The sequence below is a fragment of the Ammospiza caudacuta genome, chromosome 5, assembly GCF_027887145.1.
Source record: "Ammospiza caudacuta isolate bAmmCau1 chromosome 5, bAmmCau1.pri, whole genome shotgun sequence".
Taxonomy (NCBI): domain Eukaryota; kingdom Metazoa; phylum Chordata; class Aves; order Passeriformes; family Passerellidae; genus Ammospiza; species Ammospiza caudacuta.
The window spans coordinates 70,705,929-70,731,873 of record NC_080597.1 but is presented as its reverse complement, the minus strand read 5'-3'; the positions used below and the strand labels follow the sequence as shown (position 1 = coordinate 70,731,873).

Below are 25,945 nucleotides of genomic sequence, written 5' to 3'. Positions count from 1 at the left end.
AAAAACGAAGAGTTACAAGACAGTCTGGGTACCTTTTTCTGGGCAGTACAAGCCCGAAGAAGGACTCACGTTAACAAAGGATTTACCCTTAAAAGCAATAGCCTGTTGCATATTCATACACCTCATACATGATGCATAAATTCCATTCAAAAACAGGATTCTGTCTGGTCATCATCAACTTCTTCCTCTTAATCCTGACGGCACCGTTCTGCCTGACCGAGGTAGGAAGTTTGTTTCTTCTGATAATGGAGCAATAAATTCTTTTTCTCTGAAAGACTCAGGTGTCCTGTGGCTGCTGTCTCACTGCGAGTCCTTTCTTTAAAAAAAGTATCTTACATAGCATAGTTTCTATTTTAACATTTTTTTTCATCACCTAAACCTATATTTAACACGCTACTTAAGAGAATTAATACAGCATAACTTTCTAACACAACACATATAATTTTCATTTTAATATTTGCGAAAAGCCAATCATAAAATACTCATTTTTCACAACCGCGAGAGGCGCCAGCGACATAAACCACACGCACACCTCCTGCTTTCTCCGCTTTGATCTCGATTGTCTATTTTGGTTTCTCTATTTTCTAGTTCCAACACTTTATCTCCTATTTTATCGCCGCCGCTGTCCCGGGTTCCACAATCCCTCACGGAGCCGCCTCAGCGCCGCTTCCCGCCAAAACCTGCAACAGTCTGCCCCCGTTGCTATGCGCGATGACGCCACTCGCTGTGCTTTTTTCTCATTGGCTGCTCCGCCGGCGACGGCCCAGCGCGGCGCGGGATTGGCTGGGAGCGGGCCCGCGCGGGGCACGTCGGGGCGGGAAGGGGCAATGGCGGCCATCGGAGTGCACCTGGGAGCCACCTGTGCGTGCGCCGCCGTGTACAAGGTAAGGGCTGGGCCAGGGCCGTGGCTGCGGCCGCTCGGGGGGCTTGGGCAGGGGCAGGGCCCTCGGGGAGCTAGGTCAGGGCGGTTCGGGGGCCCCCCTCGGCGGTGCAGCCCCCGCAGGCTCACGGCTCTGCCTCCCTCCATCTCTCTCCCCTCAGGATGGCCGCGCCGATGTGGTCGCCAACGACGCCGGGGACAGGGTCACGCCCGCGGTCGTGGCGTTCTCGGAGAGCGAGGAGGTGAGACTGCCCCTCCGCGGGGTGCTCTGGGGAGGAGGAGTTGGTGGCTCTGCCTGCTACTCAGCTTTTCCATTTTGCTTTCGTTTATTTTCCCCTCAGGTTGTTGGCTTAGCTGCGAAGCAAAGCAGGATAAGAAATATTTCCAACACTGTCGTGAAAGTGAAGCAGATCCTTGGGAGAAGGTAAGAGAATGGGCGTGGAAAGGGCGGTGAGAAATTACAGAATGCACGGAGTGACTGGGTTGGAAGGGACCTTAAAGATCATGGAGTGCAACCATGCCCCAGCATCTTGTGAAAAACGCCAATAACTTGTTTTTAAAATTTTAAAATTTTAATGGTAGTAAAATGGCTATAAAAATAGCAATACAATTAGAGTAATAATAACTTGAACAATTTGGGTTAGGACAATATGAGACAATAGAAACAAAGACTTACAGATGTCTGGGTACCTTTTCTGGGCAAAATAAGCCCCAAAAAAGGACCCACGTTAACAGAGGATTAACCCTTAAAAACAGCATCCTTTTGCATATTCATACATCTCATACATGATGCATAAATTCCATTCAAACACAGGATTCTGTCTGGTCGGTGTCAGGTTCTTCCTCTTAATCCTAACTGGCATCTTTGTGCCTGAGCAAAGTGGGAAGAAGTTCATTTCTCCTGATAAGAAGGCAATAAATTCTTTTTCTCTGAATGATTTAGGTGTCCTGCAAGTCCTTTCTTTAAAAAAAGTACCTTACATAGCATAGTTTCTATTTTGACATTTTGTTATAACCTAAACCTATATTTAACACACTACTTAAGAGATTTAGCACAGCATAATTTTCTAACATAACACATATAATATTCATTTGAATATTTGCTAAATGCCAGTTATAAAGTACACGTTTTTCACAACCTCAACTAAACCATGGCACTGAGTGCCACATCCAGGGTTTTCTTAAACACATCCAGGGGTGGTGACTGCACTCTTTTTTTCCCATTTAAAGCTGGTTTCATGTTTCAGCACTAATCCTGACGGCATGTCATAAAAAATCATTCTGTTATCATAGAGTCACTGATGGGTTTTGTTTGGGAGGGATTTTAATGATCACCTGCCTTCCAAGCCCCTTGCCATGGGGAGGGACACTGTCCCCTAGTCCAGGTTGGTACTGTGAGCTTCTCAGCCTGTATTTTCCTCCAGCAGCAAAGAGATGCTTGTGAAAATAGAAAAGTAGAGAAGAAAAAATGAATTTTAAGTCTCAACTTGTCTGTGAAAATCTCAAGTTGTGAAATATAGTAGCAAGTTGCATATATGCTTTTCGTACATAAAGTTTCTTAACTATGATTTTTTGTCAGCTGATTGCTTTTCTGTAAAATCCACTGTGGTTTTGTTTGCATGAAACTTTGTGTTGCTTCTATTGCAATAGTGAAACTGTTGATTAGTGCCTGTTGTGATTCCTGTTAGAGGAGCTGTGATAATTTGCACTGGCAATTACAGTGACAATAGAACTAAACCTCTTGGGTTGGAGTTAACATTGGAGATGTGAAAAAACTTCTTAGTGATGACCCAGCTGTGTGTTACAGTCCTTTTATTGAGAGGAGCTGTCAAGATGTTGCCCATTCTGTATTCCTCAGCACTTCTCAGATGCAGAACTTTGCTGAAATATTTTATAAATGTTCATGGGGGATAGCAGTGTGGGTTTTGCTTTTCCTTTTCTGTAAGTAGTAGGTATTTTTTCAATCATAAGTTTTAGAAAAGGAGAATGAAAAATGCCACCAGTCAGAACTGTTGGGTTTTGTTCTACTCCATAAATGTAACTGCAGAATAAAAACAGGATTTTTTGGTTCAAGTACAGCTTGATGAGTTAGAAATGTTAAAAGGAATATCAGCAAGATGCATTTGTGCAATTAACCTTGAATGCATGATTGATTTTGTTATTTTGCATTTTTATGGACAGCTCTGGTGACCCTCAGGCAAAGAAATACATTGCAGAAAGCAAATGCTCTGTGAGTATGATGATTTATAGAATTTTATTATTGTTTGGGCCATACATATCTGTGTTCTGTAGTGATCAGCTCCCATCATATGATGTCCCTTTGCTGCTGTGTGGAATGTTTCTGCTTTTATCCAGTTGATAACCATGTTCTTGGTTCTGCCAGCATAATATAGTTAGTTCCAACAGAAAATGTTTTATCTCTTGGCCATCCTCCAAACAGGTGAATCCTAATGCATTTCAGTAGTAGCATTGTGGTTTTTGTTAGGGCTGGTGGAAGATACTCAAGTTGCAGCACCTTGTGATTAACATCTTTAACCAGTTGATTTAATCTCAGTATTTAATTTACATAATACTGTCCTTGTTGCTAGAAAATTTTGCAAACCAGGAGAAAAATTATCCTGGAAAATGAATTTGTAACAAATGGGTGATTTTTCTGCTGTTTATATTGGTGTGATTTTATAAATTGTTGGGTTTTTTCTTATGGAATATAACCAGGAGTGTACTTATGTTTTAAACATTGCTTTTGTACTCAGGAAAATTTAATAGAAAGGGAGAATCTTGACTCTTTAAAGTCTTAAATGTCCCTGTTGTGTCTGTCATATGCTGCAGGTCTTTGATAAGCATGTTGGAAGTGTTTATTCCCTTGTAGTAGAATGCTAAGGCAGGGAGTGTTTACACAGTCCAGTGCTTTTTACTTTAAACAGAGCCTAAATTAAACATTACTTTTTGTTATTCACCAAATTGCTGTCTGACAAAGGTGTGTTGGTTTTGCTTACAGATGATTGAGAAGAATGGAAAACTTCAGTATGAAATAGATAACAAACTTATCAACCCAGAAGATGTGGCAAAACTAATTTTCAGTAAAATGAAAGGTATATAATAATTAAATTCATTGACATGTTTTAGCTTTTTAAGGTGTCCTTTTATTTTTTTAAGATGTCATATATTTTTTTCATTATTTGTTTTTAATCAGCATGCTGTGCCTGTGTTTCCAAACAGAGACTGCCCAGTCTGCACTGGGCTCAGATGTGAATGATGTTGTTGTCACTGTGCCATTTGATTTTGGAGAGAATCAGAAGAATGCCCTTGGGTAAGAGCACTGAGGTTTTTCTGTTATTTTATGTGCCTAAAGCAGAGGGGCTGGGAGATCAGCAGTGGGAATTCTGCTGCTGGACTTCAACTTGTGAGCATCAGTCAAGATATTGGGATGTTATTTAAACTGTGAAAATATGAAAGCAAGAGATGTAATCATGAGTGGAGAAACTTTTAATGGAATTTGGTGATGTGACCAAAAGGAAGTTCTGAATCACTGAAATGAGGGGAAATTTCAATTTCATCAAGGATAGAACCTCATTTCAGATTAGGATCTTCAGTGACCCCTTTGAAATGCAAATAGCATCTCAGTCTCCTCCATAATTTCCCCTCCATCCTCCCCAGAGTGGTGCTACATGGTCTCTTGAGCTCTGCTTTGTCAGAGTGCAGATTTGGAATACATACCAGTTTTCTACTTGGAAATTCTGTTTGGAAACACTTTTGCTCCGACAGTTCCTCAGTAGGAAAACATAAGATGCTTAAAGCTGAGCATAAATGGCAACATCTGTTTTTACTTTCTGATATGTAGAAGCCCTTACATTTAACTGTCATGAAGGAAATAAATAAAGCACACCTGCAAATTGGTCAGAAAACAGCAAGCTGGGGATTTTAGTGTCTGTAATGAAACATTCTATTGCTCTGGTGTAACTTCAAAGTGGAGAGAACAAGTTGTGGGGTATTCCCAGGGATACTGAAATTTCAAGAAAACATGTAAGTTAAATGTTGCAAGTGAGGCATGGTAAATTAATTTTGTTACCTGTTGAAATAATGTATCAAGGATTTCTTTAGCATTCCTGAAGGTAAGTTACCAAGTTTGATTTAGGGTGGGGTGTAATTGTGGGGTATTTTGCAGTGTTTATGGGATATGCAGTCTGATAGATCAGTGTTTTCTTTGCCAGTGAGCACACAGCAGATCCAATTCTTTGGAGAACAGAGTAGCAACTGATCTTATTGGCACTTTTTCAGTTTTGTAATACCATGCTATAAACAAGGTCTGATTAGATGGCACATGTAGTTCAGGTGAAATCTTAATAGTGTGTGACTACAGTGAGATCACTAAAGTACAATGAAATGCTGTTGTGGCTCATTGCAGGGAAGCAGCTGCAGCTGCTGGGTTCAATGTTATGAGATTAATTCATGAACCATCTGCAGCTCTCCTTGCTTATGGAATTGGCCAAGATTCACCCACTGGGAAAAGGTAAAGTCCTAATGTTCTACTTATTTTTAAGCTGCTGTACCTAAATACTGAAAAACCTTAACTGAGGGAATGCCATGTTGCCTTAGCATGAGGCTTGTTTTGCTTTTTTCTCTCAGTCAAGACAATAAGCATTTAGAAGTTGTAATTTTGTAGTGTATTAAATCCCTTTGCTTTGATCTTCATATTTTGAGAATTGCCTTTAAAGATTTGTCCCCAGTTTCCAACTTTCTGTTTAATTAGCTGATTGGCTTAAGAAAAATGCATTCCTTTTTGAACATATTTTGGCATAGCTCATTTTATTTGTGGGAGATGGGATTATTTTACATGGGCTGGAAGAACTAAAGCAGAGCTCCTGGGTTGAGTAAGTGCATCTGGTTGAATATATTCATTTTTATGAATATATAAATAATTCCAATTCAAAATACTAAAGACTGCTGTCAGTTTGAACATTTTTGTTCTTGTGTGGTCTTTCTTTACCATTCTCATATATTTCTTGTCTGATTAAAACCTTCAATACATGGTGGTAATCTTAACAATGTGTCAAAATTAATGCTACTTTCAACATTTTTTAATGTGACAGCAACGTGCTGGTGTATAAACTGGGTGGAACATCACTTTCTATCACAGTCATAGAAGTGAACAGTGGAATATATCGTGTGCTTGCTACAAACACAGATGACAGCATTGGAGGAGTTTGCTTCACAGAAGCTCTAGTACAACACTTAGCTTCTGAATTTCAGAGGTAAATTTGAATTCCAAGCATTTTGCTGTTAGGACAGGATCTTCATTATGTGGTGCTTGCTTTTAAAAAAAAAATTAGCAGAGTCTCTGTTAGTGAAATGGTTCAAGTAAAGATGATGCTGAAGGAGCAGTCAGTTGTTTGGGGCTGAGGAGGAAGGCTGGGAAATGCCTGAGTTTGGGTGGATGTTGCCTTAATTTGGTGTTAAACTGTAAGGGCTCAGCTGTGGACTCTATTGTGTCCAGATGTGTGCAAATTTTCAGTAGTGGCATTGTAGTTAATACAAAAATGTTTACAGAAAAAAAGTGCAAGAGCTCTAACCTTTCCTTTCAGAAAGTTACCAGTCAAAATTCCTGTCTTTTTTAAACTGGTATCATCTTTTTTTTTTTAATATAGGTCTTGTAAACATGATATTAGAGGAAATCCCAGAGCCATGATGAAGTTAATGAACAGTGCTGATATTGCAAAACACTCTTTATCAACCCTGGGAAGTGCAAACTGTTTTGTGGATTCATTGTATGATGGATTGGATTTTGATTGCAATGTGTCCAGGTAAGGCAGATCTTGAAGCTACTGAAATTTTTCTAGGTGGTATTGTGGATACTCAATAAGCTTTGATTTCTGAGGGTGTTTATTTTAGAGAAGGAAGTAAGATTGAAGGCAAACCTGCTGTTTCATGTTGATGGTTCTGTTATGCTGCAATCTGTGGTCAGGGCAGTCACAGTAACAGTGTTGCCCTGATGGTTAGAAAAGGAAGTGCAAAAAGGCACAGTGAGACCCCATCTTCAGAGTCTGGTTGTTGATTGGAGGGGAGTCTGTAATGAATCAGGGTGGCTGTTTCCTTCCCCTTATTGTTTTTGTTGTACTTTCCTTAAAGAAAAGATGGCTTGATCAAAATGAGATCCAGAATGGTAGGAGTCCTGGAAGTCCTGATGTTGCTTCTCAGTGAGAGCTGGACTAGAAAGACATTTGCTGTCTTTTTGTTCCCACTGCTGTGTCCTCCTCAATCTCTTTTCCCTTGGCATGATCTCTTACTGAGATTTTTAGCTCACTTTGATTGCTCTTCTAGGCAGCAGCAGCTTTAGCAAAATGAAACAGAATTTCCATTCCAGAACTGCAGCAGTTGGAGCTGCTCAATTGAGGCACAGCATGTTTGAAAGTGTGAGAAGCAGTACTGTATAAATGGGGTCAGCTCCATTTGGATCAGGATGCCAGTCCTGTGGATCAGTGTTGCAGACTTTGATTTGTGGTATTCATGCAGAGTAGAACTTCCTTTGCAGGCTTGAAAGACACAAAAGCAAGCACAAGTTTGTTTTTTAATTTGCCTAATCTGTTCCTTGTGTGAAAATCAGGACACAGCTTGATTTGCCTCTAAAAATGGAGTCCTTGTATTCATTTTACAGATCATGAAGCAGTTCCAGAATTTTTCTTTATTTCTTTGGCATGAGTCAAGACAGCAAAACTGGTGTTGTCAAGACAACAATACTGGGATTTTTTTCTCTGGAGTACACTGAAGAATGAATGTGCATTCATGTAGGTGTTGTTGATGGAACTAATAGCACAGATACTTCCACAACAATAAAATAGCTTGGAGATTAATAATGGGAAAATACGATTTTTTTTTTAAAATCCCTTAGTACCAGCTAGAGAACTAAAGTATATTCCAAAAATTATTCTCCTTCCATTTCAGGTACTTGTTGCTAATGGATGACATGATCCTTTTCAAATGTTTTATTTTTCTCTTTTAGGGCCAGATTTGAACTTATCTGTTCTTCACTTTTTAGTAAATGTGTAGAAGCAATTAAAAAACTCTTGCAGCAAGTTGGATTTACAGCAGATGACATTAATAAGGTAATAATAGAAATCATGTGTCTGTAGGACATTTCCACAAGAACAATGCTTATGGGGCCTGTTTTGCTTGCAGACTGAGATTATTTCAGGATATATTTAAACAGTTTTGACTGGGGTCCCACAAAGTCTATAGATTCAGGATCTTTAGAACTGCTGTATTTGCTTTATTTCAGGTGTCTGAAGTTAAGTATAAGGTAGAAGTTAAGTATAAGGTCTGAAGTTAAGTATAAGTTTTTACTGCTGCATATTGAGTGGTGGGGAGGATTTGTCTCCATTTGGTGTGTTTGTGTAACTCTGCCCAAATTCAAGCTGAGGAGTTCCTTCCTTAAGTTCAGTCTCTGGGCTTTGTTCTGCCTTCATTGAGCTTTGGACAGGGTTTGCTGGCACTTCTGAAGAAAGGCAAAGTTTTGACTTAAAGTTGAACAGATCACTAAGTGTCCACTTGGTGCTTGTGCTCCTCCTTGCTGGCTTAAGAACTACAGGAGGTGCCAAACCAGAGAGTGCTTTAATCCCAAGGATGTGAGCAAGGCAGCAGACATCAGTAGTTTAATCTGTGTCTCTCTTGCCTTGGTGTAAGAGAGGAAATCCATCTCACCCCTTTTTACCTGTGCTTGGCAAGTGGTGCTGCATTCATTGCTGCCAGAACTGGCTCCTCAGGTCTGCAGCTGGAGCTGCCTGGTGCTCTCAGTGACACTTGATGCTGTTTCAGACTTTTAATTAGTGTTTGTTGTGTCATGTCACATCTCACTTTCTCTGATTGATAATGAAGTATCCCAGGCCACTGTTCAAAGAATGGCTTTTGTTTTCTGAGGCAGTGGCTTTTAGGTGGCCTTTCAGGCTTTAATTCTTTGGATGGAGGGCAGTAGAACCTCTTAAATGTAAAAATAAACAACTTCAGAGTTGTAAATTAGGTTTATGTTTTACATGAGGAAAAGTGGGAGTTAACTTTGTTTCCAGATCTGGATGATTTCAACAAAGTCTCTGTAATAAGACTTGGATTTATGGATAAAACCTGACTTGCTCCTTCCTAAAGGTGCATGATGGAAGGGTGAGTGGCAAGCAGCACAAGTTCAGCATGGGGAAGTGTTAGATTCCAGGAGAGGAATGTGTAGTATGAGGGAAATCAGATGCTGAATTAAGGCCCTGTGGAATACAGTATCTGTGCAGCAAAGCTCCTGAGCAGCCTTTTGTAACTGTGCCTGGTCTGGCCAGGAGGTTGGACTAGATCACCTTTGGAAGTCCTTTTGAGCCCTATGTTCTTTTTATGTCAAATTTTTCAATTTTCAAGGTGTTACTTTATTTAGGTGATTCTTGCTGTAAGAGAAACTTTTCAAAGACATAGTATTTCCTTTAATTTCAGAGGCATAAGTATCAAGTCAACCAAAGATTACATCAATTTTTATTTCAACAACTGTAGATGATAAAATATCCCAGAGCAGTTTTTATTTTTGCACAGCAGGGTATGACCTGTCAGTTTTATTTCACAGACTAAAGATTTGAAATTATTATGATGTGTTTTCCAGGTAGTTCTTTGTGGTGGGTCTGCTCGAATCCCAAAGCTACAGCAGCTGATCAAAGACATTTTCCCAACTGTGGAATTACTGAATTCAATTCCTCCAGATGAAGTTATTCCCATTGGTGCAGCCATAGAGGCAGGAATTCTGCTGGGGAAAGAGAATACCTTGTTAGAAGAAGATGCACTCATTGAGTGTTCTGCCAAAGATATTCTTCTTAAGGTAAGGCTAAAATTAGAATATTAGGAAATTTTACTGCTGCAGTGAATATATAGCACTGATTATGTGTGATTGATGTTAGAGAAACAGCACTGTTTTGTTCTTACTTCCACAGATTTGCTATAGATTAGCAGTGGTAACTTAGGTTACCACTAGTAAGTTATCATGGTAACTTAGGTTTGTTGATAAAAAATTGACAGGAAAAACTGATTTTAAGGGGAGATAGATTGTATCTTTCCTATGTTGCAATAGCTGGACTTCTCATTTGTAGGAATGTCAGGGTTTTACTTGCTTGGATGGTAAATGTGAGAGGGAATGAAGCTTGCACTTATTTTCTTGTGGAGCATTGTTGTAACACTTCCAGCTCAATGAAGCACTTAAAGAAAAACATGAACTATAATATTTTTTTTCTTTTTTAAGGGAGTAGACGAGTCAGGGGCTGACAAATTCACAGTGCTGTTTCCATCAGGGACACCACTGCCAGCTCGAAGGCAGCACACCCTGCATGCTCCTGGGAACATTTCCTCTGTGTGCCTTGAGCTCTACGAGTCATTGGGCAAGAGTCCCACGAATGAAGAAGAGAAATTTGCACAGGTGAGTGTGTGCACACTCCTGTGCACTTTTAACAGCAGCCTCCTGGGGAAAAAAAAATGGAAATCAGTTCCACCAATACCAAAATGTATTGTTAGGAAATTACAGTGACACGCATCCCTTTGGTATTGGTCTTTTAATTATTCTTCTGGACATGCAAAATATTGAAGTACTTTGTAAAGTACTAAAGTTTCCCTTTTGAATTCCTAAATGGTTGTCAAGGTTTGACATGTGGCACTACTGTAATAAGATCACCTGGGATGAGAGATCTTTACCAGTTATTCCAGTCATACACAGATCCTTGAACATTTTAAAAATAAAACTGATGAAGGAAATGGTATAGCTAATGTGTTGATTACTTTTTGATCTCCCTAGATTGGACATTGTTATTAAATATTGAATTTGGTTTATCATAGTGGTAAGATGAAATGTTTTTATCAAGTGAAGGTTTAAAGTTGTTGTTTAGGAATCAGCCTACAGAGCGAACACAGCTTTTTTGTAAACAGTTATGATGTGCTTTCCTTGAAAAGCACCAGGGAAGGGGTAGATGTGTCTGAAATTGGTGGAATATTTAAGAAGATTGTTATTCCACCTTAATTCTGCCCGAATATCTTTAAAGGGGGTAGGGAAGAGATGTTACCTAATAATTACAGTACTGATTCTAAAGGATGCTGTGGGAGTGGTACTTCACTATCTCAGGGATACATCTTGAACCAAAACACAAAAACAATAGTGCAAATAGCTAAACTGCATGAATTTTCACATCTTAGCTGTTGTGTCACTTCCTTTGAAGTGCTGAACAAGAACATTAAGAACCTACTATAATCAAACTTTCTTTTTTTTTTAATAGATTGTACTCCAGGATTTAGATAAAAAGGAGGATGGCCTACATGATATACTAACAGTTCTCACAATGAAAAGGTACCCAAAACCCTTGTTCTACTGTTTACCCTTCTATGTCACTTCTGACAGTCTTTGCTCCTGTTACAGGGTATTTAATTTTTTTTCTTTGAGAAATTTCAGCATTTTTTGGTTATAGGGCTGTACAGTCCTAGCAGGAGTAATTTCTGTAGAAATGTGGGTTTTCTGCAGTACCTTTGGTGCTGTCATTGTTTGGTTCTTAAAGAAGCAAAGCTTAATGCAATTGTGTAGATCATTTTTAGCAACTTCTGAACCGTTGATCAGTTTGACCATGCATGAGAGCAGTCAGCATCTGAGACTTGCTCTGGAAGTGGGTTGGGGAGCTTTGCTGAATGCCCACACTCTTGGGAAAAACTGAAGGGGGTTTTGTCTTTTTTAGTTATGAAGGATTGTAGAATTTGCAGTGGCTCTGTCCTTTCAGAAGCAGGGTTGTTAAACAGAAACAGGGCCTTCTACTTGCTGTTTAAGTTTCAAAATACTTCATTTTCTTACGTGAGCTATCAGGTGTATTAATGCCTGTTAATAGACCTCACCCAAAATGCCTGGTTTGTCATACAGAGATTTATACTGAACACTGATAAGGAAAACATTTTGGGTATTATAGATGCAACTCTGTCATGCAGAAAATCATCATATTTTGGAAGGAGGTTTAAGGAATATTTGAGTGTAAAAGAGAGAGGAAGTTCAGTAGGGAACATCTATTTGTACCTAAATTTATTTTGTGTGACTGTATGCCTAGCTGAAGTAAGGCATACAGTCACACAAAATAAATTTAGGTACAAATATTGTTTCTAAAGCCTAAATTTAGGTACAAATATTGTTTCTAAAGTCTTTGGTTTTGACAATTAAGCTTTTCCTTGTTGAAGGAGATCCTTTGAGTTTAAAGACTATTTACACTTCAAAAGTCAAGTTCTTGTGCTATGACGAGCCATGTTTATCAATCCACTGCTCTTAGTCAGCTCTCACAAGGAATATTTTGAATAATATTACCACATATTTTATTTAGAAACCTGTACAAAATAAATTAAATTGCAATATTTAAATGTGTTCTTTGATTAATTTCAACATATGTAGAGAAGATGGATGCTTTAAGGGCAAGAAGTGAATATAAAAACAATGACTAAATTAAACTTAATTTCATAAACCCATTTAATCTGTGTTGAAGCATGTTTGTCCTTGGATATTTTGATGCTGATCTATCATCCTTCCCTCTGTGTGAAGACTGTTGCTTATCCTCTCTGGCACATGCAGTAAGTGTGGTGTTGAGATAATCCTAAACATAACTCTCTTTTATCTAGGGATGGGTCCTTGCACGTCACCTGCACAGATCAAGATACTGGAAAGTGTGAAATCATCACTGTTGAAGTGGCATCATAGGCCACTTTGGAAGGCAGCATTTTTCTAACTTGATTTTTGTCTCTTACTGCCTTTTCTACCAAAGCAGTGACTCTCTGTGATGTTTCTCATGATTCTTAGAGGACTGTAATAAACTAAAATGCCACCAAGTTATTTTGCCACCAAGTCTGTTTAGAGTGTGGTATAAAACGTTAGTCAAGACATGTGAACGGCAGATCGTTGAATTATCAGCACTTGGTTTACAAAATGCAAAACACAAATTGTGGTTCAGGAACAAGCATATTACATAGTTTGAAGATTTTTCTTGACTAATCAGGTCTTGTATCCATTCAGCCAGTGCATCTGTGGCTTCAGTAGTATAGCTTTGAACCTGAGAAGGAGAGCTTTGAACCTGAGAAGGAGACTGGTGAAAATCCACTCATTTTATACCAGAATCCTGTGTGGTCATGATATTGCCCAAAACCATGAAGGTGAAGCTCATTTGTGCTGGCCTCTTGAGCAGATGAATTTTTTTTTTCAAAATATATTTTCTGTAAAATGGTTTTGTCATATTACCTGAGAAATGTAATAGTTTAGTGTGCTTATTTATATGTTATTAAAAAATACATTTTTTTATGCAGATCCTGACAATCTCCATAATGCGTGGTTTTAAATCTGTATTGTCATACATTTGTGTGGGTGTAAGCTGGCAAGTTTTTTCAATGACAAGATGGAGCAGGCAAGTGTGGTTGTGGAATTTGAGGGTCTCAGCCTAAAGTGCAGCTAAGGGACAAAAATTCAGTGCTTACAACAGTGTGTTACCTTGTAAAACACTGAAAGTGTCACAGAGGAGCCTCAAGAATTAGAGAACACAGCAAGGGATCCCAGTCTGGGTTTGCAGAGGGTTGTATTCCATAACCTGCCTGCTAGGAACCTTCCTGTAGTGGTTCCCTAGGAAAAAGAGCCTCAGGAAAACAGGTTACTAACTCAGCTGTGGCAGGGGAGGTTTGGGTGGGACAATGGGAGGAATTTCTTCCCATTAAAGGTGATTAGACATTGGAATGGGCTGCCCGAGGGAGGTAGTGAGTGTTTAATTAACACCCTGAGGCGTTTAAGGAAGGCCTGGACGTGGCACTCAGTGCCTGGTCTGGTTGCCACGGTGGTGTTTGGTCATAGGTGGGACTTGATGATCTCAGAGGCCTTTTGTAAACTTATCGATTCTGTGATTCTGCGGAAGCTACATTAATAGTTAACACCGCGTCTGAGGAGTGAGGGTAAGGCTGGGACCATTTCTCCGAGGTTCTTTTCAGCTCTGCAGCTGAGGGCCGCGGGAAAGAAGCTGCCTCGCGCTTCCCCGCCTGTCCCAGGCACTGCAGGGCTCAGTAAGAACAAAAGCAAAATGGCTTTAACTCTGTCCCGCTCCCTTTCAGCCGCTCTCTGGCCCCGTCCCTGCGGGGGCCCCTCACGGCAGAGGCGGGAAAGGGGAGGGCGGGCGGAGCCGCGCGCGCGCCCGGGCCGCCCTCTGCGCCCCGCTCCCTTCCGGCGGGGGGCGGAGCCGGCGCGGGCCCCCCGCACCCCCCAACATGGAGGGCTGGCGAGGAGGTGAGGGGGAGCGGGCTGGGGACGCGGCCGCCCCGGCACTGGGGGACCGGGACGGACCGGGGGAAAGGAGGGGTGGGGAAGCTGCTGCTCGCTTTCGGCTGTGGGAGCCGCTAGCGGTTCCCGTTCGCCCGGCTCTGTCGGGACCGTTCCCACCGCCGCTGCCCACAGAGCCCCGGCGGGCGGGGAGGGAAGAACTGGGGGTCCTGCCCGCTGCCCTGAGGATCCTGCCCGCTGCCCAGGGGGAGCTGTGCGAGGAGGGCGGGAGGTGCCTGGGGTAACCCTGGAAGCGGGGGTAGGACGCGGGGAAAGGCGCTGGATCCCGGTGCGGCCGCGGGAAAGGCACCGCCGCCCCCTCCCGAGCCCCGTGAGCTGCGCCGGGGCCGGGGCGGGAGAGCCCCGCGGAGCCCCGGGGGGAGGCGGGCACGGCCCTGCACCGGCGGCTCCCGCTCTGGACTCCATCCCGCGCCTCGATCCCGGGTTTTCCCGGGCGCTGGCGCCCTGAGCGAATGTCTCGTCCCTCTAAATCCGCCTGGCTGACCGGGCACTCGCGATCCTGCCCGATAAGGGCTGTGGGTCTCTATCTCCTCGTCCGGTCGCCATGGTTGCATCGCAAGTACTCAGCTGCGCCTGGCTACAGAAATTTGGCGGTCTTGTTAAAGAATGGAGGTTTCCTGCTTGCCGAAATTCAGTTGTGCGATGCGGTAATTGTAGAAAAATTGCTGGTGCTTAGTGTATCTTTCACCTGTGGAAGTCTCTGCCCTCCAAAATGTTTGTTTTTCTTTGGATGCGAACGTACTGTACAGAATAAAGGTGCAGGGAGGGAATCATGAACGTGTTTCCCTTGACCCGGTAGAGGAGGGTTGAGTTGGAGACGCTGCAGTTGTTGTACAGGAGACTCGTGGACTGCTGTCACAAATGGTAATGTGGGGACTCTGGGATGAGGCATAATGATTTCAATTTAGCTGAGACATTAAATAGGATTCTTTACCAATTTTCTTATTGTAGCCTGGTATGTGCCATGTCTAGCTTCACATGAGACCCTCCAAGAATTATGTAGGAAGGAAAATCTCACATGTAAATCCATTGGAATCACCAACAGGAGTCTAAAGAGTTATGAGGTGGAATATTTGTGTGACTACAAGGTAGAAGAGGTAAGAGAAACACAGACCAATTTGATCACTCTTTCAGCTGAAATTTGGAAGCAAGCAAAAGGTAGTTTTGCTCATAATATAAAGAAGCAGACAGTGAGGACAAAGCTTTAGATGGCATCAAATTAAATATATTTTGAACTTTAAACTGCAAACAGAAAGTGGTGTAAACTGCTACTTTCAGTATGTGCAAGGAAGAGCTTTTTTGTGAAATTACAGACATTTAGAATATTAAATGTTTCACCTTTGTGTATCTGATTCTGATGCTTTAGGGTGGTAGCTCAGTATGAATTATGATGCCTCTCCTTTATTTGCAGACAACCATGTGTATTTCTCTCTTGATTCTTTTAGTCTGTTCGATGAAGAATTAGGGCCATGTGCTGCAAATGGATTCCTGTGAAATTCAGTCTCAGGATTTGTCCTTGTTACAGTTATTTGTCCTTTTTAAATAAGTACAAAATGAATGCTGCTTCATTGTAAATACAATCTTACACTTATCAAATTAATTCATGTTCTGGGAGGATGGTTGATATGACCAATAGTGGGTTTTAGACCTTTTTTTGCCACATTTTGCTTTTTTTTTTTTTGTTCTGTATGTGATACGACTGCATTCTGCTTGTGCATACGAGTCATACAGCAAGTTAGCATAACGCATAACTTACCCCTGCCTTGACAGACTAGCCTCCTCCTCCAGGTATGCTGTCAGCAATCAGAGTTCATCCCAGCTTTTGATTTCTTTGCCCCTAGAGACAAATTGTAAAGTATGCTAAGTTGTGCTATAAGTTAATTTGCAGACAAACTGATTTTTCTCTTTCTCCCCAGTTGTAATTTTTATGGGGACATCAAGGCCTTCTGCCCTGTGTGCTGATCCTTAAGTCCAGAGCTCTTGTGTTTGTGTTGTTCTGTGATGGTGGATTTCAGCAACATGAGCTCTGGCTGAATCTGTATCTGTTTCTGTATTTCAAGGGCAAAGCATACTATCTTGTGAAATGGAAAGGATGGCCAGAATCTTCAAATACTTGGGAACCTCGGAAGCATCTGAACTGCCCTCTGCTTATTCAGAACTTTCTTAGAGACAAGAATGAATACTTGTCTCGGGGGAGAGGAGGCAAAGCAATGAAACTGAGAAACCATGTTAAAACTCTGAAACCTGCAATTGCAGATTATGTTGTAAAGAAGGCTAAACAAAGAATAGCTCTGCAGAGGTGGACAGAAGAACTCAACAGGAAAAAGAATCACAAAGCAATGATTCTGGTAGAAAACACCGTGGATCTTGAAGGCCCTCCTTTAGACTTCTACTACATCAATGAGTATAAACCTGCTCCAGGAATAAATGTGCTCAATGGAATAACAACTGGCTGTGAATGTGCTGACTGCCCTGCTGAGAAGTGCTGTCCAAAGGAGGCTGGCTTTATTTTGGCTTACAATAAACGTAAGAAATTGAAAATCCAGCCTGGCTTGCCCATCTATGAGTGCAATTCATATTGTAGGTGTGGGCCTGACTGCCCCAATAGGATTGTGCAGAAAGGGACCCCATATTCCCTCTGCATCTTCAGAACCAACAATGGCCGTGGCTGGGGAGTAAAAACCCTCCAGAAAATTAAAACCAACAGTTTTGTGATGGAGTATGTTGGAGAGGTAGGTATGTATTTATCTTGTAGAGGTGAATTACTTACAATCAAGGAAATGTTAGATAAAATTTTTATGAGCTTTCTCTCAGTTTTCACACTTCTTCTTCACCCAGAGGGTGGTCAGACACTGGAACAGGCTCTGCAGGGAGGTGATCATGACAACAAGCTTGGCAGGGTTCACGGAGTGTTTGGACAGTAAGGCACCTGGTGTGATTCCTGGGGATGTCCTGGGCAGGGCCAGGACTTGGTGATCCTGGTGGGACTCTTCCAACTCAGGATACTCTGTGATTCTACTGTATAATAGATCAGTCTGCTTTTGAGTAGAGAGAGAAAGGGACATTCAAGTTGACAGCAAAATTATGTTGTCTAGAACATTCCTTCATTCCAGAGCAGTTGTAAAAGGTCAAAAGTAAAGAGAATATTTATCTCATGTGGCACTAAAGAATTATTTTAGACACATGCCCTAATAGTATTTCTAAAGGCAAATCCTTAATTTCTTTCATGGCAATCATCTTCTTCATTCTTCCCTGATCATCTTTTTTTGTAGTTTTTTGCCATTCCCAAAGCACAATTGTTTTGAAACTCCCTGCACAGACTTTCAGTCCCTTTTGTTTTGTCTGCCCTTCTAAGGTAGTATTTCCAAGCATATTTATTGCTTTTGATTAACATCAAGAATAACATTCATAGTACAGACATTATCTGCTTATTCAATCTCATACTATTTCAAAGAGAACTTCTATGTTATAAAATACAGACCTTGAGCTACTCTTGAGGTTTTGGATTGCCCTGTGTTTGTGTGTTTCAGCCTCTGTTCCAGAGCTCTTCACACCAGCAGTTCCTGGCAGCCTCTCTGTTGCACTGTGTTTCATTTCTACCACAAATCTGCCTTGCTACTGTGTTGACTCAAAGTATTTCCTTCTGTCCCTTTGTACAATGTTTATGGTATTTAGTAGATTTCCCCCCATGCTTCCTGCCCCAAAGCTTCTTCTCATGTTCATCCATTTCCTTTAAATATACAAAAGGTCATACACTCCATTCACTGAAAGGTGATTCTGTGATTTTGTTGCTTAAAGAAAAGAGTGTGTGTATTTACTGTTTCACCTGAATCTACTTAATATCTACTGCTGACTTCTCAAATCTCATCTGTCAGATTTTAGAGGGATTTATTGTCCAATTCCATCACATTTTGTACCTCTTGCTGCAAAATTATGATTTCTTTGCTGAATCTATACAACAGAATGTGTTTAATGTGACAGGCTGCAGATGAAGTTGTTGAAGCTGACACACTCATCTAATTGAATAGATTGAGCTTTGTGATGTGTCTGAGCTGCAGTGAATAGGATCTTTCATTGCAGTCAAAAATAGCAGGAAGAGATGCTTCTGGAAAGAGAGGAAATGAATATCAGGCTGTAAATGTGGCTGGGTTTTAAAGACTGATACCTGTGGATCATCTTTGCAAAGGGAACATGTTGAATCTTGGTTTTGTGTGAAGTAAACGAGGCTTTCTGGATCTAATGGAAAAAGTGTGTATATAGAAGCTTCAGTAAAAACAGCTGATTGTATTGTCATCATCAAAATTATTAGTAGAGGGTGCTGATATGGTTTTTTTTTCCAGAGACAAGGTAGTGCTGTGCATCAGCTGTAGACAAATTGCACCCAGAGAAGCCTCAATCAAAAATAATTAGTTCAGCTGTATGTACTCTTATGTATTCTCCATTCATAAGATAGAATGCTATTTCAAGATCATAAACTTATTGTGGTTTTTTTTTTCTAACTTGATTGTGATTTTTGTTTTGATTTGGTAATAATTAATAACATGATGCAAGTTTCTTTATTCCTTTCTTTTTTTTAGGTGATTACAAGTGAGGAAGCAGAGAGGCGAGGCCAGTTCTATGACAACCAGGGAAATACATACTTGTTTGATTTGGACTATGACTCAGATGAATTTACAGTAGATGCAGCTCGATATGGAAATGTGTCCCACTTTGTGAACCACAGTGTAAGACTTTGTTTTGTATATTAAGAATTTGAAGAATTATTCCAGTTGTGCTAGAAATGTCTTCTAATGTAAACATTTCCTTACTGTATTCACAGTTTTTCTGAAGTGGTTTGCTTCATGCCAGCACAGTCCAGTTAATCAGATGATGTAATAAATAGAACAGAATATTGGGCCTTACTTAGATTGACACTGCCTACAAAAATCTGGGGCAGAGATGCTGCCTGAAGTGGACATCCTATAGGACTGGAGTTTTCACTGAATCAGCTGGTTCTAGACAACCAAAATAGGGTTGATTTGGGTGTGTTTTTTCCGAGTACCTGAAATACTTAACATGTGACAGTTCCTTAATGAAATTAGCTGGGAGTCAGAGATGACAGGAATTGATGTGTTATTTTGTAGCTGGGCAGGATGGAATGTTACTCTGAAGTTCATCCTGCAAACTTGGTAGAGGAAAAAAGAGAAAATTCCTGTGCTTTCCTAGGTATCTACAGCAGAGAAATATAATTTTTCCTCCTAATCTAAATTTGCCAAAGTACTCAAATTTTCACAAGCAGTTTTTGTAGTGTCTTGTTGAAGTTCAACTGAAGTAACTAAAGCAAGAAAGCTGAGCTGCATTTGTAAGGATTCCTGAACTAAAAATTATTATTTCTTACTAATCCAATGTTTGTGAGGTATGCAGTCAGTATTCTACAAATACAGAAAATTAATGTCTTCAGATCTGTGAGATGATGATATGTGTATTTCATGCAGGCTTGCCAGGGAGAAGGATGAAGGAGAGTTTTAGGTACAGACAGTTGCTCTTCACTTTTGCAAATGGGAGTGAAGTATTCTCAATCTTCAGCATAAATTTAGGTGTCTATAACTTCACTTCTGATTCTTTCATGTGTGACATATTTCACTGTTAAAGAACAGAAAAAGCATTTAGAATTTAACAGTCTCAGGTACCACTGATTTTTGACACTTAATCCAGACAAAATGAGGAAGTGGTTTCTAGTTCCAGCTTAGTGACCTTCACCCTCCTCCTAGCACCCAGACCATGGCAGGGAATTCAGAAGCCAAGCAGGTTTGCAGTTTACAGTAGAGATTCCTGCATAGTATGGAGATGTTATCTCTGGCCTGAAGTAGTGCTTAAACATCACTACAGAGCAGTGAGTGTGTGGGGCTTGAAACACTCAGTTGTTTTTAGTTTTCTTTCAACTTTAATTCTTTTTATGGGTTTTGTTGGTACATACTAGTTCTGAATGTTGGCCTACATTGGCCTAGAGTAGGCTTTAATTATTTTGTCACCATTTTTGTTGTCACCTTTGAAGGTGTCACTTTTTATAGGTTGTTGCATATCAGTGTAGTCTGCACATTGTGCAAAGGTTGCCTTCCTGGAAGGACTTAAGTCTGAGCTATGAATTACTATTTCATTTTTTCAGTTTGTTGATTTCAGAAGATAATTTCAGATTTCACTCATTCTTTCTTTGCTGTGATCTTGGTTTATTTAAACATTTCAGTGATATTAAATGTTAATTTTTCTAAACAGAAACTGCATTAATTTGTGCTTACAGTGTGATCCAAATCTTCAAGTCTTCAATGTGTTCATTGATAACCTCGACTTGCGTCTTCCCCGAATAGCGCTGTTCTCTACCCGGACCATCAAGGCTGGAGAAGAGCTGACCTTTGACTATCAGATGAAAGGTCTGCACATTTTAACATGGTTCTTGTGGAAGTTTTGGGGTGCTGGTGGGTTTTACTGCAGCCTGGAGGATGGTAGCATTTAGCTCAGGCACAGCTTTTGATAACATGGCTCTGGCTTTCAGAACAGTCGTTGCTCATGACATGTAGTGCAGAGAGGAGCACACCCAGAAGCTTTTGCCTGCATCTCTAGTGCACTGCCTCCCTCAGTGCTCCTAGCACATCAGGGATTGTGTGTGGACTGTCTGGTGAAGCAAATTATTTTGAAGCTTTGTCCCAGAAATGCTCAAAGGAATGGTCAGGCTGCTCTTAAATAAAGCTTTCCTTTATTCAAATCAGCATTTCAGGTAAACTACTTGCTAGGTAGTTACTAAGGTAGTTGTAACAGCTCAGCAGCATGAGGCACCATAGGTTTGTCTTTGAATTTGGGTGTCCTGTAGGCCTCAGCTGTAGCTCCTCAGGATGTAGGTCCTATGGAACAGCTGTTTCAGATGGGATAGAGTTAATTTCTTCTCAGTAGCTGGTACAATGCTGTGGTTTAGACTCAGTATGAGAATAGTGTTGATAATTCACTGATGTTTTCTTAAATCAAGAACTTTTTTGTGTCTGAGGCTCTACCAGTGAGGAGGTACTCAAAAAATGTAAAAAAACCATAAAATCTGGTAGGAAGCATAGACAGATGAACTGGTCAAAGAGATATTCCATGCCAGAGAATGTCATGGCCAGTGTAGAAACTGGGGAGATCCCCAGAAGGGGCTGATCAGAGTTCAGGGATGGCCTCTGGGCATCAATGAGCCAAAGGTCAGTAATTGTGTGTGCATCACTCATGTTTGGTTTTTTCTTTTACAATTACTGCTACTACTACTACTACTACTACTAATCAATATCAGCATGATCAGAACATAATAATTATTACAATATTTTACTCTTTCAATTATTAAACTGTTCTTATCTCAACCTACAAGTTTTACTTTTGTTTCTCTTCCCTGCTCTGCTGGGGTGGCAGTGAGCAAGTGTCTGCATGGTGTTTCATTGCTATCTGGGCTTAAAACACCACACTGCCAAACTGATCTTGAATGTTAAAACTCCTCTTTCCCTCTGTTTGTGACACTGACATTGAAGGCCAGCTGCACTCTCAGCTGATCCACGTGGATACCTGGGGGGTACAAAGATCAAGTCTGAGTTTTGGATTCTGATGTGTGTGCCAGGTGTTGTACAAGCAGCAGTAACAAGGGTGTCAGTGGAATCTGAGTGAGCTTCACACACAGCTCTTTGAACTGGGCTGTTAGAAAGCCTTTAGAAGCTGTTTGAATACTGGGCATGATCTTGGTCTGTCCTTTAGAACTTTCTTACTTGTGTTCATCTGTGTTGCAGGTTCAATAGATCTGACTTCAGACTCTGCTGAAGGTCTTAGCCCATCCAAAAAGAGCATCAGAACTGTCTGTAAATGTGGAGCCATGTGTTGCAGAGGTTATCTCAACTGAGTTCGGGTATCCAAAGTCACAAAGATTTTGTTCTTTTTTTTAATGTGTTTTAAGAAGACTCTTCTTTCACACATATATTCAAGTATTCTTACATCTAATCTAAATAAGGATGATGAAAACAAGGTATTGTGTTTGTAATTGAAGTGGCATTGGCCAAAGAAAGAGATTGTAGTGTTTCAAGCCAATACAGAACTGCTAAAGGGGATTAAAATTCTAGAGCAGTTGTTTAGGAAGCCGTAAAATGGATGCAAAGAAAACTCTAAAATGTACCTTGATTTGAATATTCCTAGAATCATAGAATGATCTGGATTGGAAGGGACCCTCAAGGGTCATCATGTCCAACTCTTAACCCTGCACAGGACATCCCCAGGAGTCACCCCATGTGCCTGAGAGCATTGTCCAAACACTTCCTGAGCTCTGCCAGGCTTGGTGCTGTGACCACTGCCCTGGGGAGCCTCTTCCAGTGCCCAACCACCCTCTGGGTGAAAAACCTTTTCCTAACATCCAATCTAAACCTCCTGTGACTCAGCTTCAAGCTACGTGTTTTCTATACCTTGAAAAGTCAGGAGGCATTTGATTTGAATTCCAAATCTTAGTTGACAGTTCTTTTGCTTTTTTGTTATATAAAGAAAAGCTTGAAGATCTTAGCAGTAACATTTGTGGCACCAGGGTGAGGGATTAAGGAGAGCCAGTGTGTAAATAAAGGTTCACAGGAGTGCAAATTGTAAAATGTCCATGGAATTCCATGCAAAGGAAGTAATCGCAGAAAGAAAATCAGAGAGGCCAAAGCTTCATTAAAACTTAACCTGGCCACTTCTTTAAAGGATAGTAAAAATGTTTTTATAAATACATTAATAGGAAAAGGAGGGGCAAGGAAAACCTCCATTCTTTGTTGGACACAGTGAGGGAATATGGCTAACAAAGATGAGGACAAGGCTGAGGTACTTAACTTACACCTTCTTTGCCTCAGTTTTCAGCATTAGGACAGTTGTTCTGTCCTCAGGACAACTGGTCTCCTGAGCTGGAGTAGAACAGTCCCCCTGTAATCCAGGAGGAGGCGGCCAGAGGCTTGCTGAGTCACTTAGATGCTCATAACTCCATGGATCCATCCTAGGGTGATGAGGGAGCTGCAGATGAGCTCACCAAGCCACTCCATCAAGTTCCTGGAGAAAAGGAGGCTGAGGGCTGACCTCATCTCTCTCCACATCTCCCTGACTGGAGGGTGTAGCCAGGTGAGGGTCAGTCTCCCAGGGACCCAGCAATAGGACAAGGAGACACAGTCTCCAGGTGTGCTGGGGGGGTGGTTAGGTTGGAAATTAGGAAAGATTTCTTCACAGAAGGGGTGATAGGACACTGGAATGGGCTGCTCAGAGAGGAGCATCCTGAAGGTGTTTTAAAAAAGGGTGGATGTGGCACTCAGTGCCATGGTCTGGTTGACAAGATGGTGTTTGGTCATAGGTTGGACGTGATGATCTCAGAAGCCTTTTCCAGCCTGATTCTGTGATTCTGTAATTGGTAATAACAGATCCCAAGTGTAAAACTTGAACTTCTTAGCTGATGTTATGTAGAATGTTCTCAGTTATGCTCTGATTTTTAGTTAGGATTCTATAGGAGGACTGCAGTTCCACAGAGCATTTGTAAATATGGAATTGTCAGAAGTAACATTTGCTGTTTGTTTTCATTACAGAAATTTGGCAGTCGTGGCTGAAACAAGTTGCTGGCTACAGTTTGGAATTAGATAGCAAAAGGTTAAGGAGAGCAGCCCATTGCCTAACAAAGCCAGTGCAGTGTGGAGATATGGTCTGTTATCTGTTAGGTGCAAAAGAGCCCTGGGATTGATGTATATTCACAACTGGTTTTGGTTAAACTTTTACATACTGTGTCTTTTTTAACTAATGACAGACTTCTAAGATAGTAGGCTTGTATTTTCTGGTTGCAAAAATGTTAACTTCAGTGAAGTTAGACTAGGGGCGAGTATTCCCATTTGCTGTAGACATTTGTAAGATGTTCTTGAATGTAAAGGCTGAGAAATGTGCTGTTCTTCAGCTACTCGAGTCATCTTTTTTTTTCCTGATCATCTTAAAGTTGTCTCAATCTATTCATAACATATGCTAAGTTTTGCTTGGCTTCAGAACCACTAAAGAGCAGTTGAGGTGGGTGATGAGAGGAGTTACAGCCAAGGTCCATGCTCTAGGAATGATCCACAGACTTTTTTCTCATGGATTCAGAGCTTGTAAAACTTGCATATTGCTTACCAGTCATGTAAATGTTGACAGGGTCAGGCAGAATAATGTTGCTCCATAAATGGATGCTGGCTATGCATCATAGGTCAGCTAGTTACCTTTATAAGGTGCACAGCTGTTGGCTCAGGTGAATGAAGTCGAGTACCGAGCATGTAACTGTTTACTTAATTTGTTAGAAAATGCCTTAAATTTCATGTTAATTGTTAGCACTTCAAAAGGAACATTTCAAGGTTGTTTCTTAAGCACAGTTGCATTTGTACTGAAGATCTGGCTCTTTGGTAGCAAATGACATTTTATATGCTACTAGCCAAAATCAGTTTTACACTTTTGGTGAAGAGCATGGGCTGCTGGAAATGCTGTGTGAGTTTTGTAATCTACAATGCAGAGATACACGTCGAAATAGAGACTTTATATTGCTTAATGAATAGGAGGAAGTTTGCTTAGATTTAAAAGTATTTTATGTGATCAGGCTAACCTGTATCCACAGTTGATAAATGCTGAATCTCATCAGTTTTTATCATGCCATATCTCTAATTATTTTTTTTTTAATTTAAAGTTTTAAGTGGAATGTGGAGCTTTAACGTCAGCAAACTGCAGATGATCTTGCATCGTTTGGAGTCGTTAGTGCTTTCCCTTGCATGTCGCTCAAGTGAGCAGTGCATTCCACGTGGATGGAATGTGCAGGCTCCAGCCCTTAACCCGCAGCCCGCGCTGTCCCTGCAGGGCGGAGGCTGCGCAGGACGTGGATTCCCTCCTCCAGCCCCGCCTGTGCCGCGGGCACGGGGCAGGCCCCAGGCTCTGTCTCCCCCATGCCCAGCCTGATTTAAATATTGCAAAGAGACGCATTTTAGAAGGTAACAGCTGTGGCAGTTGGAGTGGAGTGCGGTGTCTGCCTTTTCCAGAGGCACAGAATGTTATCACCAGCACTGGAATAACGCTGCTGTTTGTTAAGGATTTGTGTGTTGTGCTCTGCCATAAATAAAGAACTGTTCATTTGTGTTCTGGGAGGTAGCAGTATTTTGTATTTATTTGAAGAAAACCCATGGATCCAGTTTCCAACAGAAGAGCCTTGAACAGTATTTTTTATTTATGTATTCACAGTGTATTTGGATTGCAGTCAATGAATTAGCTTAATGGGACATTGTGTCACTTTTAAAACTCCTTTTACTGTTTTTATGAGTTTGGCAGAAAATTGCCAAATTGGAAATGGAGAAATAGCTGTTTGCAATTTCTTAGGGAAGCTAAACCAGCCCACCTTCTGCCTTTGTTTTGCTTTGTGGTCCTTTGGCATTGTCATGGTCACCAATTCAGTCGTGTGAATGCACTTCTTGGGGGCTGGTAACCTCTGGCCTGCCCTCCAGCTGTTCTTTTTTTGTTGGTTCTATTTTTTGTAGCAAAACTAAAGCTGCAAGATCACCTGTAAGAAAAGCTATTGTCCATTTATTTAATCTCCAAGTTAAGTCAATCTTTTGATTATTTTTATTGTATGTTTTAGGAACTGTATTAGAATATGCAGTTTGTAAGCTCAGGAACATTTTCTTTTCATACTGTGTCATCTCTAGTATTGCTGTCTTCCTATAGTTTTTGATAAAATAAAT

The 25,945-nt window shown here is 40.9% G+C and overlaps 2 protein-coding genes across 2 annotated transcripts; both read left to right on the top strand.

The window, feature by feature from the left end:
- The first annotated feature begins 823 nt into the window (after positions 1-823).
- Positions 824-12,946, top strand: HSPA14 (heat shock protein family A (Hsp70) member 14). The gene is made up of 14 exons (XM_058805553.1): positions 824-884; positions 1,042-1,122; positions 1,222-1,304; positions 3,062-3,110; positions 3,879-3,972; positions 4,100-4,190; positions 5,286-5,390; positions 5,971-6,132; positions 6,526-6,681; positions 7,878-7,980; positions 9,504-9,716; positions 10,134-10,307; positions 11,155-11,225; positions 12,524-12,946. The coding sequence occupies exons 1-14, from the start codon at positions 828-830 to the stop codon at positions 12,600-12,602; spliced, it is 1,518 nt and encodes a 505-aa protein (XP_058661536.1). The 5' UTR covers positions 824-827; the 3' UTR covers positions 12,603-12,946.
- A 2,225-nt stretch (positions 12,947-15,171) lies between these two features.
- SUV39H2 (SUV39H2 histone lysine methyltransferase) lies at positions 15,172-24,410 on the top strand. Its single transcript, XM_058804991.1, has 5 exons — positions 15,172-15,313; positions 16,277-16,948; positions 18,794-18,940; positions 20,494-20,623; positions 21,995-24,410. The coding sequence occupies exons 2-5, from the start codon at positions 16,427-16,429 to the stop codon at positions 22,102-22,104; spliced, it is 909 nt and encodes a 302-aa protein (XP_058660974.1). The 5' UTR covers positions 15,172-15,313; positions 16,277-16,426; the 3' UTR covers positions 22,105-24,410.
- The last annotated feature ends 1,535 nt before the right edge of the window (positions 24,411-25,945 follow it).

What these genes read in the sequence shown, in the direction of transcription:
- HSPA14 (XM_058805553.1), top strand. Translation starts at nt 828, where the DNA reads ATGGCGGCCATCGGAGTGCACCTGGGAGCCACCTGTGCGTGCGCCGCC. An exon ending in CGTTCTCGGAGAGCGAGGAG is followed by an intron (nt 1,123 to 1,221) that starts GTGAGACTGCCC and finishes TTTTCCCCTCAG; the next exon opens with GTTGTTGGCTTAGCTGCGAA. An exon ending in AAGAAGAGAAATTTGCACAG is followed by an intron (nt 10,308 to 11,154) that starts GTGAGTGTGTGC and finishes TTTTTTTAATAG; the next exon opens with ATTGTACTCCAGGATTTAGA.
- SUV39H2 (XM_058804991.1), top strand. Translation starts at nt 16,427, where the DNA reads ATGAAACTGAGAAACCATGTTAAAACTCTGAAACCTGCAATTGCAGAT. An exon ending in TGATGGAGTATGTTGGAGAG is followed by an intron (nt 16,949 to 18,793) that starts GTAGGTATGTAT and finishes TCTTTTTTTTAG; the next exon opens with GTGATTACAAGTGAGGAAGC. An exon ending in CTTTGACTATCAGATGAAAG is followed by an intron (nt 20,624 to 21,994) that starts GTCTGCACATTT and finishes TCTGTGTTGCAG; the next exon opens with GTTCAATAGATCTGACTTCA.